This window comes from Tinamus guttatus, unplaced genomic scaffold, assembly GCF_059628265.1.
Source record: "Tinamus guttatus ecotype Peru unplaced genomic scaffold, ASM5962826v1 Tinamus_guttatus_pri_ptg000377l, whole genome shotgun sequence".
NCBI classification, from domain to species: Eukaryota; Metazoa; Chordata; class Aves; order Tinamiformes; family Tinamidae; genus Tinamus; species Tinamus guttatus.
Genome location: NW_028288911.1, coordinates 403,361 through 422,870, shown reverse-complemented (window position 1 = coordinate 422,870; position 19,510 = coordinate 403,361). Strand labels below are relative to the sequence as shown.

Genomic DNA, 19,510 nt, shown 5'->3' with positions numbered 1-19,510 from the left:
GTTTGACCTCATTCCTCCCTTAGCAGCTAACTACCGGACCCACTCACATATACAACTGTGGTAGTGAGTTGGACACCTCTCTTTGGAGACCATGGTAGATGGACACAAACAAGATGACAGGGCATCCCAAGCAGTGCGGTACAGTCCACCGAAGTGCCCCTGCTCCCTTCATTACTAGGCTGTTGGCAAAGAAGTGGAGGGCAGTTTTTTAAAACTTATGTCAGTAAAAGAAATCAGAGAGGAGTACAGAGCGGTGACATAACTAGATAAGGACGTCAGTCACTTTGTTGTTTTTTATTTTGCTTGGGGGACTCTTAGGAAAAGGGTTTGGATTTTATAGTCTTCCCAGATTTTAAGGAAAACATCCAGTTGATTTCTGTTCCTTTAAGCAGCAAGCACCCAGCTAAATGCTCTTCTTGGGACAGCCGTCTCCTCTCTGGACTCGCAGCAGCACCAAAGCTTCGCTTTTCAGGGAATTTTACATTCCCTTTCTTAGGTGTAGCCAGAGAACCCTTCGGATTTGCTCCACGGGGCTTTCCCAGCGAGGCAGGGAAATCCTTCTGGCCGAAGTGTTTTTGTAACTATTTTAACTCTGTGTCTATTTATTTCTTATTCTAACTCTCAGCATCTGAATTGGGTTATTTGAGAAAACAGTCCATTAAAAGGAGGATACTGTAGAATCCTGATGAATCCTGTTTTCTACTTGGCCGATGGAACAGAAAGCTAATTGCCAGGAGTAAATCCATTCAAAGGAGGGCTGGAGGGAGGGAGAAAAGCTAATATTCCTCCTTGAATACCATTTAATCTCTGAAACCTTTCATGCAGATGTAAATTAGGATTTGCACAACAGAGTCAACAGTTGCTCCGTAGATAAGGCAGATTTGTAACATCTGCTTTTCTATTCTAAAGTCCTTCCAGAGTCACCATTAGGTATAGCTAAGCTAAATGAGAGAGTTTTTTTTTTCCCATAAACTCTTGTTTCTGAGGAAAATGGCATATAACTAAGAGAAATAAACCTGCTTGTTATTCTAATCAGATTACCCTATCATATCTACCTAATTTTAATTTCTCTAGAAAAAAAAAAAGCTTTCCTCCAAAACCCTAAAAATCATTCTATGGTAGTACCACACAGCATGCTGCTTAGCATCTTTGGAAGAAGTGTTGTCTGGTAACAGCCACATAGGCTACTGCAATGATAATACAGTACAAGCAGTTTGCCTTTCAGTATTCTAATGAAACCTATCTTAATCTTTTTCAGGAGAGTACAGTAGGTGAAAGATAAAGTGACCTCTTGCAATGACTGCAGCAAACCATTTGTAAGCATGGTTTCCTAAACCCAAATTCATAAACCACTGTTTAGGCTCTTATGGGAGTGGCTGGATATTTTAATGTTATTGTCCCCTGCAGTCTGAGCGCCCAGGGCTGTTCCAGTGAGGGAGGCAGCCTGGCTAAAAGCTCTGATGAAAATGGTGTTGCTTTGACCAAGTGTCCCAGACCTTGGGAGTTGGTGGCTCTTCCCCAGCCAGCCCCTGGAAAACATGGTCCAAGGAGGATCTTGATACCAGGAGAAGAGGAAGGGGGAAGATGGGACCAGGGTTTATATTTTGCCTTGCCAGAGACAGGCTCTCACGTGCGGGCAGTATGGGATGTCAGGAAAGATGCGACCTTGCGTGGAAAGGCTTGGGGTGGCAAGGCTGATTTAAGCCTCTCGACATGACTTGCTGTGTTACAGCATGGATAAATTAGGGTATGCGCAGTTCACTTCCTTGTCATGACATGAAGACTTTCCATTCTTCAGCTGTCACAGTGAGGAAAGGGAAAAAAATTATATAGGTTGCTGCCTTTTTTTTTTTCCCTTCAATTTGTGCTTTCTGGGGAAAAAGAAAACATTATTTGCTCTGATTTTACAACTGAGCTGGTGAAATGAAGGCTGGAAGTGCTTTGCGCTATTCCTGTGTGTTTTTCCATCAGACTGTTGCGTTATAGGAATGATCCTCTGTACTCCTTTTAACGCTAGTCATGGGCTATTTTACGCAAAAGGAGAACATTCCAGCATGGTGGTGTCTCTGTGGTCCCATAATATATGCTGGCATGGTGGATTTGGTGCAATAGGATACATAAAACAGGAAATATTTTAAGATTAATCTGAAGTAAGGCATGAATAGAGTGCTGCTATCTTTTTCCTCGCTAATATGCCAGATATAACTTGTCCAGCTTGAAGAAGGCTAAAATCTGCTTATAAATGAGCCACCAGAGTCAAATAGTTCAATTCACCAATAACCTGTAAAGCCCTCGGGAAAATACTTCCTGGGACATAGAGGGATCGGTTTGGGTGTAAGGACTGTTTCGGTCAAGGTCACATGCATCAAGGCCTCCGGCATGTGAATCCTGGTGGGGCTGGGGCCTTTTGCTTTTTGGATACTTGATGAATGTTCCTCGGTTGTGGGATGCTCCCTTGAGGAGAAGGGTGGTGGGAGAGTCAGTCCGTCGCCTTGGCTTTATACCTGTGCGGTTGGTAAGAGGCTCCCAAGCGCTTAGACTTCAAATGAATAAATCTTCTTCATGGAGGAAAAACACAGGTAAAAAGAAATAACCACGTGGAATCGGTCTCAGGGTCATTCCTGGCACCATGCAAGGAGGAGTGGGAAGGCTGGGCATTGCCAACATCATTGGTCCAAGCAGATGTCCTGGATGACAGGAGGGCTTTAGGCTGGCTCAAAGTGTTCAGGGGGCTGGAGGCAGCCCAGGAATCCCCCACTCCACTTCCCGGCCTTTAGTGTCAGCAAAATAAATTGCTGAACATCCTCCTGCAGTCCTTGAGAGCTGCCGACATTAAAAACAAAATAAAATGTTTCCAGGCTCAGCCCAAAGCAAGCATTGATGTCTGAGAGGAGCAGACATCTGATGGAAATACTGACACGCTTAAGCACTTGGAACGACAAACCACACAGAACGTGAATTATCGCTTGGGATGAGCCAAGCAGCTAAGGAGATGGAGTGTCTTATCCTTATAAGTGAATGCACACAAAAGCATTTTAGCATTGCAGGGTCAGCTGCTCCTCGTTGTGGAAGGTGTATTTCTGTCTAGTTCCTGCCACATGCCTTTTTCCTCCACTAAACTGTCAGAAAACTGGCTCTTCTTCTGTTAATTATTTGCTACATGCAGCAGTGATAGTGCTGCAAGAGCCGATCTTCGTTAGAAGTGTCTCCTGGTAATTTTCTACCAATTACTGCTTTGGCAAAACTAAAAAACAGCTAGATTTTAGTCATATCTTGGGAGCCCACAACGTAAATTACCTCCTTCTCTCTAAGAACCCATTAAAGCTGCAAACTCATTAATTCCAGCACTGCTGGCAAGTGGCAGGGTGGACTCCCGTAACCCTTACACCAGTTAATTCCGTGATAATTTATACCTATGAAAGTATGTGTTTATAACTGTCTAATGTGGATTTTGAGAAGACACTGTTAAGGCCAGTTAGATTTCAGGTGGGAGTTTCCTTGGGAGAGGAAAAGAGGGACGCTGTAACCTCTCTTGCAATAGAAATGTTTGATGAAAGCTTTCAAGGAAGCATCAGAGATAGCTGCTTGCCAGCACTGAGGATGGTGGTGTTAGGGTGCAGGGCTGAGGTTCAGGACATGTGCGCTTGTAGCCCCAAATGTGAACACCAGCTTGGAAGCTGTGCTGTTTCGCCCTGAAATTTTCTGAATGCCTCGATCAGAGGTCGAAGAGGGAGATCTAACCCTGACCCAGATGAGCTCCGTCCCCAAGGTCAGCTTTGAATACCCCTACCGAACGCAGGCTGCACTGAGTTACTCACAGAGCTCTTGCAAACACTTAATTCACAGAATGAGGTTTCCAGCTTTTTGCATGGCACTGTGATGCCAAAGATTATGGCCTCAGAAGGGACAACTTCCTGTCCCCAACAGAGAAATGTCATTGCTGGCTGCAGAAGACCAGGAATGGGAGAGGAACCATCCTTGTTGCCATCAGGTACCTGTTGCTGGAAAGCAGGCAGGGAGGATCTAGGCTCTCTGCATTGGTGCTTGGGGCACTGATGGGGATACATGAGGTGTTGATCCCTGCTTAAAATGCTGGTTGTTCTCAGTGCAGAAGTGAGACCATCTCTGCTTTAGGATTTGGCATTGTATTTGAAAGCTACGTGAGAAGTAATAATGGTAAACTCTCATTCGCTGGAGTCCCAATTAGGCAAAGTGCTTAAACACATGCCTGAACTTAAGTGCACATGTAAGTAGTTTGTGGAGGTCTTTGATCTCATCCTGTTGTTGGTATAAGCCATAGGCATTTAAACTGAAATTTGCAAAACTGTTTAAAAAGGTCAGATAAAAAACAACACTAGTAGCATTCTCCTTTTAACTGCCACTATGTCTTCCCAGGTCCTTCTCCAAGTTGCTAGGACTAAAGTATGCATTTAATGGGAATCAGGGAAACTGTCAGACACCAACTGGGGAGATTGGGGGCTGAGATGTCAAAATAAAGTTGTCAGAAATGAGGTGACAGTCTTTTCCATGGAAGATGCTTCAGACCCTGGTTGCTCTGCTCTGGTTCTAAAGAAACTTTGTTCTTCGTTTCATCTCTCCCAATGTACATTTAATAAAAGCAGTTTGTTCCTTTTTCATTAACACGGGTTCATTATTGCTTTTTAAAAAGTGGCTTCTTTTTAGATGGTTGATCAGTACAGTTTGGCTTATGCTTAGTTTGGGCTTGTTCCTGTTTGGTAGGCTTCTGATATAAAAGCCAAAATATACAAGTCTTGATCATTTGGCAAACAGCTTGGGTAAAACCAAGTGTTTTATGTGGAGGAATTTTGCAGCTGCCTGGGGTTTCTTCTCCGGTAGATTAAATTAGCAGGAGCTTCTAACAAGTTCCAACGCCCAAAGAGCAGTACCCAGTCCTCCAAGTGTGAAGCTATGTCCGAGGTCTTTTAATTGGAAGCCATAGTTGGTACCATTGAAAAAATCTGTACAGTCCGAAGGAAGGAAGGAAGGAAGTCCACTGAAATGAGCAGTTAAATCTGAATATTCCAGGTAACCTGGTGCCCCAGGTTCCTTCTTCTCAGCTGTGTTTCACCCCAGAATTTCCTAGTTTGGAAGAGACTGTGAACGCACATGTAGCATCAAAGCAGGGGCAGATGTGGAAGGAAGGAGATCCTGGAGTTTTGTCTGTCTTTTCTTTTGACTAAATACTGATACTTTCAGAGAAAATTATTTCTTCAGCAAAGAAAGAAAAAGACAAGAAAGCACACCTTTACTGTACACCAGAACATTTTGGGATTGTTGCCAGGATATCTCAAGAAAGGTGCTTTGTGACCCCAATGTGTGTGGGCTTTGCTGACTGCTAGATGATACCTCCCATGGTTTAACACATTCCCTTTTTTTTTTTTTTTTTTTTTACAAAGAGCTATCAGGTTGGATTAATTTTATTGCAGCTTGTGACTTCTATCCAGACTTTTCTCTGGATTTCTGCACCCTATAGAGGTTGTCATTGGGTCATCCAGGTTCTCAGAGAACTTTACAAGGGCTTAAATCTGGAAAAAGGGAACTCTGGGCACATGGAAGCCTCAGTATGCTTCTTTTTGAAATGTTCTTGTGTTCTCTGACACCTGCTTACTCATTTCTGTTTCTTCTTCCTTTGCAGAATACTTGAGAAGTGAGACTGCCTTTCTGGAAGAGTTGGTGTTCGGAAGTGGAGATACCATTGAACTCTCCTGTAACACTCAAGGCTCTTCCATGTCTGTTTTCTGGTTTAAAGATGGTATTGGGATTGCACCTACCAACCGAACTCATATTGGACAAAAACTGTTGAAGATAATCAATGTGTCTTACGATGACTCAGGGCTGTACAGCTGCAAGCGGAGGCATTCCAATGAGGTCCTGGGGAACTTTACAGTCAGAGTAACAGGTATGTGCAGGAATAAAGTTATTTCTCTCCTTTTTTTTTTCTGTAGTTTTGCCTCTTTATATGTTCAGCCCTGGTGGTTCATTGCACTATTTCTCCCATGAGGTTTCAACCTCATTAGCAAGTCCTAGCAGTTGCTAGACTGGCAAAAAGCAAATGATCAAAGAGTGATGCATGTCCATACCACATGTTAAAGCTTGGATGCTAAGATGGCTTAGAAAGGGTGCTAATCAGACTAACCCCCAAATCCGCCTGAACGCTCAAATAGATGCAATGCTACGTGTTCCTTTGAAGTCTTTTATGAACGAGTGAACTGTGGCTCAGCAAGGTTAAGTGACTTTTTCCAGTTTGTGGGGCAAATCTATAGCAAAACTGGATATAGAAGTTGGGGCTTCCTAAAAGCTCTTTCTGTTCTAGCTGATAAATGTGGCTTCCTTCTCCCCCAGTTATCACAGATGACTTGTTTCTGAAGTAGCTCATCTGTGGACTGTGTATTCCTAGGCTCTGTGTGCTATCAAACGCACTTAGAGGGAACCACATATTGCAGACAAATGGTATGTTAGGGAAGCACCTACTGTCATTTGCCTGACTATTTTCTGTGATTAGGACAGTAGGACAGAACAGCTGCAAGCTAGTCCAAGCATGGATTGCTAAACAGAGGGTGCCAGAAAAATCTGTTCTTCACATCTAGTTAGCAAAATATGCTAAGATCTTCCTCATTATTTTAGACTGCCACGTAGGTATCTTCCTGATAGCTCAGATTAAAGGCCTGAATTTTCAGAAGAATTAACTGGCTCCCTATGGATAAAAAGTTTTGAAATGTTTCCTTTCCCTTGCACTACTGGAGCTTTACCAAGCATCCCCAAACAATGGGCCCTGCCTACTGTGAAATTCAAAAATTCAAATTCAGAAATTTGAGTTCCCCAAAAAAGTAAGGAGCTCCATTTGAAAACTAAACACAGAGGTGTATGTGATAGCAAATCTGGGACGTACTTGAGATATTACATCCATTCCTAAAAGAGGATTTCCTTAGCAGAAACAGGATTTTGTGCTCGAACCATTTTGAAAATAGATGCTCATTTCAGCAAGCCTTCACCAACATCTGCTTTTCATTGAACATTACTGGAGATTGCTGCATATGCTTCAAGGTCGTATTCAATTAAATGGTTAAAGAAGTATTTGGCCGTTGAAATGCTTTCTTTAGCTAGGTACAATTATTGGGAATATCCAAGGAATTGCAGGTTGTTAGAACTGTTACTCTTTTTTTTTAAGTCACATTAAAATGCTTTGGAGTTCAAGGGGCAGTGGGCAAGCAGAAGAGGGCAGCCGGCTCCACATTCAAATGAAACAGCTGCCAACCCCTAGAGTTTGTAAAGTGAGAAATTGTTTTTAATAGTGGAAAGACTGATAATCCCGAGCTTTTAAAAAGTTTAAGCCCCTGTGTTTTCCCCCTTCACTAATAATAGCTAATAACAGCTTAGGAGCAAGCGCGTAACCCGAACCTGTGCTCCGACGGCGTTGCAGGCTTTGATTCTGTTAGCCCGCTGTCGTTACCACCACAGCGCTGGTAATGTGGGAGTCTCGGTTTTAGCTGTCAGCCACGCTTGTTGGAGACTTTGAAGCCCTGCTTTATGTGGCAATAGTGGCGCCTCTTGTATTCTCTGATATTTCTCTGTAATTAGTATTGATTGCTCGGTATTCCTCTCCGGAGACCAGATTGTTATCTGAGATTCGTGGTGTATGTTCCCACTTCTTAACGGTACTGTCAGTGATTAGCCGTGATGCCTCCTTGAATATTTATGTGGATATCTAATGTTAGGGGCCAGAGCGGTTGCTCTCTGCATTAAGCTGGTTTAAATCAGAGCTAACAGACTTCACTGCTCTAAGTGAGCAACATTGGGCCACATTGAAAATGCGTGCAAAATAGGTGACATACATGGAAGTCTCGCTTCAGTCAGTGCTTCTAAGTTCTAGCATCGCATCACGAGTCTTCTGCATCTGGCCTTGAGTTTTGAGCTTGCAGTGGAGGTGGTTGTGTTGCAGGCAGATCCCATAAATACTTTGGTTGGCATTTTGGTGACTTTTCCCATATGGGTGCATTGTGTCGCTGCACTGGGAGGTCTCGCGGATGAGCCGAACGTGCTTCCCATCTCACCAAGTCCTTTGCGGGCTGTTGAGGCCTCCCTGTTGACTGTCATAAACCAAAATTGGTGTCTGCATCAGGGACCGTCAGATGCTGAGGAAGACAGAAGCCGCTCCTCTCAGTTGAGAAACAGATTGATTCATAGCAAGGTTCAGTATCTTAAAAAATGACGCGATTGGCACACATGGCCTTGAGCACTTGTCTGCAAGTAAAAAGCATTCTGTCTGCTTGAAATGCAAACGCTTTGTGTGAATTACAGATAAAAACTTTATGTCCAAACATATCTCTGGGGCTGTTTGCAGAAGCTGCATTTCTACAACCATTTTGTGCATGGAGCAGCCTTCGGATTTAGTGGCCGAAGGAGACAGAGCAGGAGTCTGGACCCCTTGGCCAGCACTGAGGTTAGGTTGTTACCAAGCAAAAAGGGCTTTCTAACTACCCAGGTCCAAGCTCTTCAAAACAGATAGCTAGCAAAATGAAGCCCCTTCATTGGCATAATTGAGGCCCTTTCAGAAATACGGTCTACTTCTTGTGGATGCCAGTTCCCACCACCTTCTGTCAAGTATTACTATTTCAGTAAACGGCTAACGGACAGCTTAGCAATTTTTCAGTCGCTTTCTGGAAAAGGTGGCTACTTGAGTACCCTGGATGGGAATGTAGCACCAAACGTGGGATGCTCTTAAAACTGAAACTGCAACTTTCCTAAAAAAGCTCTCATCTGAAATACAAGCAAGATCCAAAACTCCTTCTTTGTCCTGCTGAATTTCTTTTCCTCCTGTGACAATTGATACATTTGGAAACAGAGGGAAACTATAATCACATATTAATATATGAGTAACCAAGCCTTACAGAGCAGGGCTGAGAATTTGCTCATTTATCTGTTGATGCTGGTAGGTATTTGGCCACGTTTCTGCCTTTGCTGAGACTTGAGTGAACCTGCAGGTTCCACCGAAACACTTCAACATGCGCTTGGCTTTCAGCAAGCCCCATGGCGTTTCTCTGGTTCTGCTGCCAGGAGGACCTTAACATGGATTTGCAGTTATATATGAACTGTGTATTTGCCAGTTATATATGTGCTTAACGTCTCTCTTGAGATGATGCCAAAGAGAAGGTGCAAAGCACGATGTGCGACTGTAATCTAAGGCAGGGCAGTGATTCCTGTGTTAATCACTGCTTTGTACAGTGAATGTCTCTGTAAATTCTTCCCCAATTCTGCAGAAAAATATTGTTTGTTATATTTTCCCTCTTTTTTTTTTCTTTTAACCTCCATGGCTTTTAGCACTTAGTTGGTTAGAGGATGGTAGGAAACTTGAGAGCACATCCTGGAATGAAGGAGATACTGCCTGGCTCAGTCGAAATAGGTGCATCACATGTTGAACCCTCATAGGTTTTCCCCTTCCTGGTGTTTAATGCTAAGTTCTTTTGCTGCTGCCTCAGGGCATAAAGGCTGTTGTGCTGTTATCATTTTGCCTGTATTTAAAAGAGAAATTCCTGCAGATTATGCAAATGGCTAAATCTTCCAGACACTGAATTACATTATGCCACCTGAACAGCCTGATGCTATGTTGTTATTGGCTTGCATTTATACCAGTCATTGAGGGGAAAAAGGACTGGGACTTACTGTGGACAACTTGGGAAGGGAAAGATGTGAGCCTCCATTAAGGAAATGGATTTGGGAAGTTTCTGAGCAGTGTGAGATACTGACGGAAACTTCCCCCTGCTACCTTGTGTTTGGTTTCAGCCTGGAGGTGCCTCTGTGGATGGAATATAACATGGAATATAATGTGAGCCATTTTGAGGAGTCACCCCAAAACAACCATCTAGAGAGAAATTTGGTGAAGTTTTAGGAGCTTTGGCATGAGCAAGGAGTTAACGTGGGGAGACGTGCGGAGGTGCACTGAGGTAGAGGAATAGCACAGAGAAAGTGAATGGGAAACGCTGACTTGTCACTTCCAGACACGGTGACACAGAAAGTACTGAGTGCAGGCTGGCGAAACAAAAAGCGAGGGAGAGCTTACTCTTTGAAAAGAACCTTTCCCGCTTGGAATTGCCTGTTTGCTGGCAAAGAGAAAAAGCGTTTCATGCACGGAGAAGCATTTGGCATTGGTCGCCCGCGCTCTGATGGCAGAACACCGGTAAACTCGCTGCGTTTCTGTCCCAGCTCGGAGAGCTCCTGGCTGGTACTGGCTGCAGGTGGAAACGTGCTGGGCCCGGCAGTGCAGGAGGGGCGAGCTGGAAGGTCTGCCCGAATGGGGATGTGAAGCGTGTGCGTTCCTCTCTGCGGGTAACGGGTGCCAGGAGCAGACATTGCTCTGTTTGTTCGCTGTGTTGTGACGGAGCCACTAATTGTGGGTGCATTTTCAAGGTACATGAAGGACAGAAGGGTAATTGGGAGTAGTCAGCATGGATTTATAATGGACAAATTGCACTTAACGATAGTCTTCCGCAGTGAGATAACTGGCTTGGTGGATGAGGGGATGTTATCTTCCCTTGGCTTCAGTAAGGCACTGTTTTCTACAACTTCCCCATAGATAAGCTGACGAAGCATGGACTAGATAACAGGTGGACTGAAAGCTGCCTGAACTGCTGGGCTCAGGGGGTTGTGATCAATGTCACAAAGTCCAGCAAAGGGCTATGGAGATGAGTACAAGACTAGAACATCTGTCATATAAGGAGAGGCTGAGAGAGCTGGGACTGTTCAGCCTGGAGAAGATAAGGCTTGAGGAGGATCTTATCAGTGTGTATAAATACCTGAAGGGAGGGTGTACTGAGACAGACTCTTCTCAGCGAGCAGGACAGGGACGGGACAAGAGGCAATGAGGACAAAAGAGTGAAAGACGAAATTCCACTGGAACTTAAGAAAACCCTTCTTCACTGTGAGGGTGGTTGAACACTGGAACAAGTTGCGCAAAGATGGTGTAGAGTCTCCATCCTTGGAGCTATGAAACCTGCTGTAGTTTCTTTATTTAGGAGATATCTTTTATTCTGCAGAAAGCTGCAGGAACTGGAAGTCCGAGGACAGCTGTGTCCTTTTTGAGAGCATTTCTTGGGGGTACTCTCACTCTGCATATGCAAAACAGGGCTGGATACACAAACACCAGTGACACAAAGCCTAACTCCCTGCTTTTCTTTTTCTCCTTCTTATTCTAGATTCTCCTTCGTCAGGTGATGATGAAGATGATGATGATGAATCAGAAGATACAGGTAATGAACTTTCCTATGGTACAGAATTCTCTTTAAAAGAGATGTGGACCCCCAAAAAACCTTGGTATTAAGGGGAAGTATAGCACTTTATTTGTTCCTCCTCCCCCCATTGCCTCCCCCAAGAGCAGATTTTCAGAGATCAGACTGGTTCCACATGACCAAGTCTGATGCAACAGAGTTGGGGAGCAGCAATGTGCTCCTGGCCATGCCATGGATCCGTGCTGAGGCGATATCTGTGTAGCCGCTCTGAGAAACAGCAATAACACTTTTACTTGCCTTTTGAAGTCTTCCAATAATATTATCTGACTGCTTCCTGGGTCAAACTGGAACTCATAGTCCACATTTAAAATCGGTTTGACTTGGGACTGGTAATAAAACTATCAGGACCTGGCAGCATGACGATATTTATCTAGAAATTCAGCAGTAGTTCCCAGTGTGGTGTAGCACCTATGGTGCCTAACAGCAGCAGTAGCTTAGTTTTTGGCTTTTTTTTTTTTTTTGAAAATTGAATCTGTGAATCTGGCTTTACGAGCTGTAGTTATGAATTTGCCTTGTATTTAAAATCCAGAGAAACCCGTTCTATCATCTTTTTTTTTTTTTTTTTTTTACAGCAAAGTTATGGCCTTTTTACACACCCTGCATATCTTGGCCTGCTTTATATTTAGCCATTTGAATCCTGGTCCTTACCAGCATTTTGGCTGGAGGCGGAGGCAACTTGGAGAATAAAATTCACACTAGCCAAGGGCCAAATTTACTGATGCCGTTAGCAGGAGCAATTCGTATGGCTTTCCTGGTGTGCTCAGGTTACTCGTAGGGAAGCGAGCCCCAGCACTAAGCCTCTCAGTGCTTTTACACTGAATCTCTTTCAGTCCCAGTGCTTGTTGCTTTAAGTCCGATACCATTAATCAGGACCATTACACGCTTCATAGGCATTAGTGTTGTGTTTTATTATGCTCTTTATATTTCTGCAAAGCGGGCTGCCTATGTGTATGTGTTTTTAATAAACAAATGTCTTTCATTTGAGCTCCAAATCAGCTATGTACGTTGGCAGGAATTCAACATGACTGGAAAATTTCTCCTACCCTAAGCGTTGGACATGTAGGACTCTTTAAACAGGTCTCCCACTGTAATAAATTTGTACCACCGTGTCTTGCAGTATATGGACAGTAATTGTGAGTTACGGAGCCAGGCGGCCGTCAGCAGCAGTTAGTGGTTTTCTGATAGCTTCTAATTAGAGGCTGAATCCTGCAAGGTGGAAAGCACCTTCGAAAATGCTCAGTCCTCCTACCGCTTGGCAAAGCCCATCGGAGACATAGAATGGGTCGGTCTTGGTCAGGATTTGTGCCCACTGGAGACTGACTCCTGATTTACACAATTAATCGTTCTGTATTTTTTTTATGTGGTTTGTAGTAAACTTCATCTCTTAGCAACAGGTATCACAAAACATGAGCTGTTTTATGGTACAGAAAGGCACGTTTTTCTTCAGCGAAAAGGAAAACACACACTTTGCCACATGTATTTATAGCCTCTATTCTGGGTCTTCTTGACTTTAACGCTGTCTCTTTTTTTAGACCCAAAGGTAACCGCTGGCTTTGCTTAAAGGTCTCACTCTAAAAAGTTGGATTCTCTTCTGCTTTAAGCATGGTTGAGAAGCTCAACATGCTGGGGTGTCAAACCTCCATGCCATCAGCATGCTTTAATGTGTCTTATTTGAACATGAGGCCCTCCCATTAATCCCGCATTTTTTCCATGCGGGAGCCGCTTTGCAAACCCCACTGCAGAGCATTGCCCTGAGTGGGCCCATGCTGGAGGGACAACCTGTGGACTTTCTCCCACCAGCCTCCTAGCACAGAGACACCCTCTTACCGAGTTGCCCAAGCCAACAGTCTCCATCACACGTGCCCGTAGTCAGCAGAGGACTGGAGGTAATAATACCCCTTTCTCATGCAAAAAGAAAAATATAACCAAGAGTTACCCGCCATGATGGGCCGCAGCTCTGATGTGGGAAGGAGGTGTCTCCACACAGGTCTATGAAGGTCTTGAAGGACTATAAGGATCTGATATAGTCTAGGAGTATTTGCATGAAGAAGTCCTCAACAGGAGTCTTGTGGAGTGCTTTTACCCCTGCCTCAGCCCTGCTTAGCCCAATCTTAGCTGGCTTTTGCAGGATGTAACCTTTTCTTGAGGCTCAACCAGTAGTCTTTTTCTTCCATCCTCAAAACACTGTCTCTTAAAATGTCAGAGGAATTTTCTGTCTTTCTTATGTTGTTTAAAGAATATTGTTGTCCTCCTGTTGATTTAGAAGAGCTTGGAAAGGTGATTCTAGTGGTGCCATGAGTTTGAAGCCAGCCTCATGAACTTTGGGGATTTGACCCAAAAGTGTTGAATGATGGTGCTGGAAATGGCAAAGCTAGGGAAGAAGAGGAAATCTGTGATAAAGGATGAATATTTGATGCAGAAATCCTTCAAGAACATGGAGGCAGGGCCTCTGCGTGGAGTCTTGTGCTCTCTGCTCATGCTCCTTTAATCAACTTCTCTGAGTGTCAGTGTAGAACGAGATCATCCCTTGGGGGATGAAGAGGTGAAGAAAAAGAAGAGCTTCAGTAACTTAAATCATCTGTGCATTTGTCGCAGGCTTGTCACAAACTGCAATCTGCCTTTGCAAAAGGAGGTTTCCCAGTACCTATGTTCCCCACAGCTGTTTTTCCTGCCTTTGAAACAAAAACAAAACTCCCTTTTCACACAGGGCTCTTCTGCCCCAGTGCTCCTTACCCCTCCGTATCTGTATCTGTTTGCTTGGAGCCCCCACTGGGTCACCAGAGCATCTTCAAAGAGCCCCTATAATCTCCAATTAAAGCTGGCAGTGTCCTCGGAGGCGTCAGCTGGGGAAATTGCACAATTAAGAGCTGATTCTGTCTGTACAACGTTTTGTGGCAGCTCCTAATTGCTAAATGAGCGTTTGGGCTTATTAATTATTCCGAGTATTGCTTGAGTTTTTTTTTTTTTTAATTGGTCATTCAAGTCGGATGGATGGCCAGTGTCTCTGGTGAACAAAATGTACTGTTGAGCTCTCTGTTTGATGATCGGTGATAGTGTTTGTGGATCCCTTTTCTTCACATCCACGCATGCAGTATTATTTCTCCTAATTAAGCTAGAGCTGGTGTAAAAATGTTGTCTGTTTCTCATCCCTCCTTGTTCCTCCTCCCCAGAACTCTCTAGAACTTTGCAAACCTTGTCTGGAAAGAAGAACTAGACGAATCTTCACCCCTTTAAAAATAAGTAATGAAAAGGCTCTAGGGGAAGGTAAACTACAAGTGCTGATGTTTTGCGAGCTTCTCCCAGGAACTGTTTCTCAATGTGGTCTTGGACACTTACTTTCAGTTCCCGCCATTATGGAGAATATCCTGTGCTGGAAACTTTCCTGGACCCTGTCCTGCTCCTTGCTGATGGCTGATGGTTTTTCTAAGCTCAGATATTCACAGCAACCTCGAGCCTTGCCTTAGCCCATGTTCTCCTGTGGCATGCGACACTTTTTCTGGCCGTGCTGTTCTGCTCTTCAGGATTTTTGGCCCGGTATCCCAAGCTGCAGAGGTGTTAAAGCAGATGTAGTCCTGGTGGCCAGGCGGGAACAGGGGAAGCTGACTGTCTCGGGTGTTAGCAGGCGCTAAAATTGCTGGGTGCATGGGGTTGTCCTGCCTGGGCTATATGAATCCAGCTGCAAAATCCTGGGAGCTAAAAGGCAACAGGCAGCCATGGCGCGTAGGAGAGGCTGGGAAAACAGTTCATTCGTGAAGAGCCTCTGGAGTTGGTTGAGCTGAGGGGGTGCGCTTCGCTTCAGGGAACTTGTCTGCTGGAGATGTTGTGCCAGCTGAAATGGCCTCCTCTGCATTCCCTCTTCCCAGAGACTGTAGGGAAAGAGCCCCCGCTTATGCTCATGGAGCCAAGCCAGAGTTTTGTTCTGCGCCTTCAGTATTTGCCCTTGTGATGCTTGCAGAGCTGTAAAACTGGGGTTTTCAGGAGCTGGTGAGATGCCCCCGTTCACCTTCATGCGCTTTCCCCAAAGCGCCAGCTTCGCTTTGCGAGACCTGATCCAAGTGCGTGAGTGAGCAGCCAAACGCCCGCTGGTTTCCACCAAGCTGGGTTGTATCCAGCCAGGCTGAAATTAAAACTAAATATTGAATTGGCAATAGGGAAAGGATGAGGCCACTCTGGACTAACGGCAGGCGCTGCAAAACCCTCCATCAGGCCTGCTAGCGTTGGTTGTGCTTGTCAGATTCTGCTAAAACTAATGCACATGCACGCGGTCCCTGGAAATAGTGTCAGATACCGTGTTGGTCTGTTCCACAGCATGGCAGGAAAAATACCCCAAGCGCAGCCGCAGTGTTCCCTTAAGCAGGGAGAAAGAAAAAAAAAAAAAAAAAGCTTGGGAGACAACTTGTTTTTCTTTTAACTTTCTTTCTTTGCAGTATAATAAGTTTGCTGCCGCTGCTGCCTTAATTTGGAGTTAATATGTAATGTTTGTAGTGATGCCAAGAAGCATTGCTGTACTGGAGGCAGATTATAAAAAGTATCTCATGCTAACACTGGTATTTTAAAACTTATCCCTGTTCAAAGGTAACATGAGTCTTTAAAACTAAAATCACTTGTACTTTAAGAACATAAACATGATAAACCAGTTTGGCATTGCCTTTTTTTTTTTTCCTTTCCTTCCCTTAAGGAGGTTGCAGTACATTTCTGCTCACTGAGAAGCAGAACTTTCCAGAGCATTCAGCTAACACTTTTATTTTTGCTCCCTTGCTGGCCTATCAATATTTTTTTACTGTTCCAACATCTTTCTGCTGTTCATGCTTCTTGGCTACTCTTATCCTGAAGGTACATCTGTATCTTTTTACGCACCGAGGCCCAGTTCTCACCCTAATCTGGAATAACTCTCACACTTCATTTAAAAGCAGCTCCTCTAGATTTATACTGGCATTACTGAAACAAGAACCTGGTCATGAACCTTTCATCGCAAACCTAAAATGGAAACACCCTGTCTCCATCTATGAGAATCATTTAGCTGGAAAGTATTTCTGTGTCATTTATCTTCGCTGCAGCAGGTAGCAATTTAACTGTCACTCCCTGCCTGCCAAAGCCTCCTTGGATGCATCTGCTCTCCAGCTGATATCCTCGGCTGCAGCATGCGCCTGCTCAACTCGTCTTCTCTTTTGCAGGTGTCCCCTTCTGGACCCGGCCAGATAAGATGGAGAAGAAGCTGCTAGCCGTTCCCGCGGCCAACACAGTTCGCTTCCGTTGCCCGGCGGGCGGAAACCCAACTCCATCGATTTACTGGCTGAAAAATGGCAAAGAGTTCAAGGGCGAGCACAGGATCGGGGGCATCAAAGTAAGACACTGTTTTTGAGCTCTGTGTAACAGGTTTTGGGAGGTTTCTACTGACTGTTTTTCTCAGATGACTAAGCAAGTGTGTTTCGTGCTGTTTCATTGGCATTGCTACATGTAGGAGGAAAGCACAGTGATGCCTGGTGGAAACCATCTCCTAGTCCTTTGGAGATGTAGGATGGTCCTGGCCAAAGAGCGGGTCTGTCATGTTGGTGCTCACAGACATCCTCACAGTGTAAATGACTGACCTTGGCCAAGCAGTGCAGTCCCCTTTACTCCTTACCCACAGTAACAGCATTGGCTCCTCGCTTGCTTCCTCCCCACTTCCCTTTCCACCAGAAGGTCTTTTGGAAAATACTGCAGCTTGTATTTATAGATAGAGCTAAGGGACAGCAAAGCTCACTGTGCTCAAAAGCTTTAATTGGCTAGGAGTTTCTGCACTGCTCTATATCACAAATTATGTCAGGAATTTAAGAGGAAAATCAGTTGCTCTGATTCATTATTATTGCTATTATTTTTTCCCTTTGAGCTCATAACCAGGCTCCTTCATGTTTTTATTTGGGGGTGATGAAACTAACAGTAGCAGTTTATAGCAAAATCAGAGTAGCAGAAGGGAGTCCAGAGCAGTGCTTTCCAGCCTGTACTGTGCCAGCCCTGGCACATCCCTGGGCACTACTGAGGGAGAAGGTGAGTTTTAAAAGGCATTTCCATCAGTGCCATAAATAGCTCTGTGCTGACACTCACTGCATCTGTAGCACCTGGAAAGAGCGTCTGCACTTCCAAAGTGTGCAGGGCTCCCAAAACCAAAATAAGGATTCAAAAAAGTCTGCCCTTTCTCCCTAGTTTTGGGCTGTTTCCTGCTAGTTCAGATTCATTTCCTGGGGTAGCCTAATGTCACTGTTTTAGTGAAACTTTTGAATGTCACTGTTTTAGTGAAACTTTTGAAGCTCCCTCATCAGCCCTGCTCCCCTTCTGACCTGTTGACAAGGCTGAGGACACTCTTGGCTTTTCATCTTCTCAAAAGTTTAGGAGAGAAAATAAGTGGGAAGCAAGACTGTCCAGGGGCAATCTTACTGCAGATAACATTTACAAAGCACAAGCATCTTTTAGTAATTGCATGCTGCAAGGATCATCAAGAACCGCTTTCAGGCTCGCGTGTGCCATTTGAACGGCTTTTCTTCTGCAAAACTATGTGACATCAGCTGCACTAAATTATGCTTGCAGAACAAAATCTAAAGCTGAAAGCAATTCCCCTACCCACTTCCCAGTGGTTTTAATCTTGAGTTTAAATTGATGTGTTTCATCCTTGGCACCATGGTAGTGTGTCTTTGACATCACTGTGCTCTGTTTCTCTAGAGGCACCTTCCTGCAATGCCAGTGCTTAAAGAACTATTGAAGGCTATGTCAGGCTGATTACAGCAAGATTGGCCTATGCTCTCTATCTGTCTAGGTGTAGTTCTTTGTCCCTTTCTTGCTATGAAGACATCTTTTGCTCTCTGTGATTCTCTTTTTCTTATTTATTGGCTTTCATTGTAGAGCCATAGCTAGATCTAAGTAGCGTCGTGTAAATCTCTTCTAGAATATATATACCGTTAGATATCAACTGTAATTTGAACCAGAAAAAGAAGCTGAAAACCTCAATATCTCATGCGTTTAAAATTTAAATTCCCACTTACACCTTAGCTTCATAATAGAATTAGGTAACTTGAAAAGAATGGGCAAGATCCAGTTCTGGGAGAATTTGCTTGGCTTGCTCCATCTCCAGAGCTTATTTTAATCCAGAAATCCGTGAGCTTGGAATTTTTCTCATTTGTTTCCAGTGTTTGGAAGAGTATAAAGGTTGGTTGTAAAAGGTCTGTGGTCAGCAGATGGAGGCTGACCACTGTTCCACTCCTGCCTCTCGTAATTTGCATTTTGATATTCTCCATTCATTGAAACCCTTGGTAATATCTGAAAGAGAAAAGAAAAGGTGTTGAAAAATGAAATCCAGGCTAACCTGGTTTTGTTATAGTTTATCCTTAACTGGAGAAAAAAATTCATATGACTTACCGTATGAAATTTCCCAAAGAGCATTAATGGTTAAATCCTTGTTGGAATCTCTAATATCGTAAGCCTGTGTGTGTTAAATGACCCTAGAAGGGAAGATTGAGGGGGGAGGGAGGTGGAGGATTATCCCTTCCCCAGGCCGTTGCACTGACTTACATACCAGTCTGGCAAACACGGGCCGAGTTTCCAAGCGTGCCTGAAAATGTTTGTTTCACAAGGAGACAAGAATGACAACACCAAATAAACCAGAGGGATCTTCAGTATTTCACCCACTTGATAAACGTCTGCACTAAATCACTTTGTGTTTCTAATGTTTTATCAAATGCAGTGACTCTCCTAAATGGGAAACATCCCTTTCTATTATCCTTTCAATCTAGACTTCAGTCTCAACCTAACAAAACAGGCTGCTTTCAGAAGAGCTTCCAAGCAAGTTCTGCCTACTGAGTTTGAGCCTCCAGTCTCCGTTCAGACTCCAAAGTCCACACCACAAACACCATGATGAGAAGTTCTTTGAAAGTGTCCTAACAAATTCTAAACACCTCATTTGGACCTGCTTTTACAATATAGTTCAGATTAGGGTTCTGGTCACATGTCTGAAGTCCTTTCTCCTTGGAGTAGTTCCTAGGCAGTTCAGAGGCAAATGTTTTGCAGTGCTGAAAAGTAGATTAAATAGAGACTTCAGACATAACCATGAGACAATGCAGTATGGAGATGAACCACTAACCAGCCAAAAATTTGCATTCAAACTTCCTTGACTTTCTGGCATGTTCAGATCTGAACTCCTGGTTCAGGTTCTCAGTTCTCAGAGCTTCTGTTATTCT

The 19,510-nt window shown here is 44.1% G+C and overlaps 1 protein-coding gene across 1 annotated transcript in view; it reads left to right on the top strand.

The window, feature by feature from the left end:
* FGFR3 (fibroblast growth factor receptor 3) overlaps positions 1–19,510 on the top strand; it is a 50,762-nt gene that overhangs the window by 13,552 nt on the left and 17,700 nt on the right. Inside the window, exons 2-4 of the mRNA XM_088530521.1 lie at positions 5,657–5,920; positions 11,211–11,264; positions 16,478–16,647. Coding sequence (XP_088386647.1) covers positions 5,657–5,920; positions 11,211–11,264; positions 16,478–16,647 — 488 coding nt within the window. The remainder of the gene's footprint in view (positions 1–5,656; positions 5,921–11,210; positions 11,265–16,477; positions 16,648–19,510) is intronic.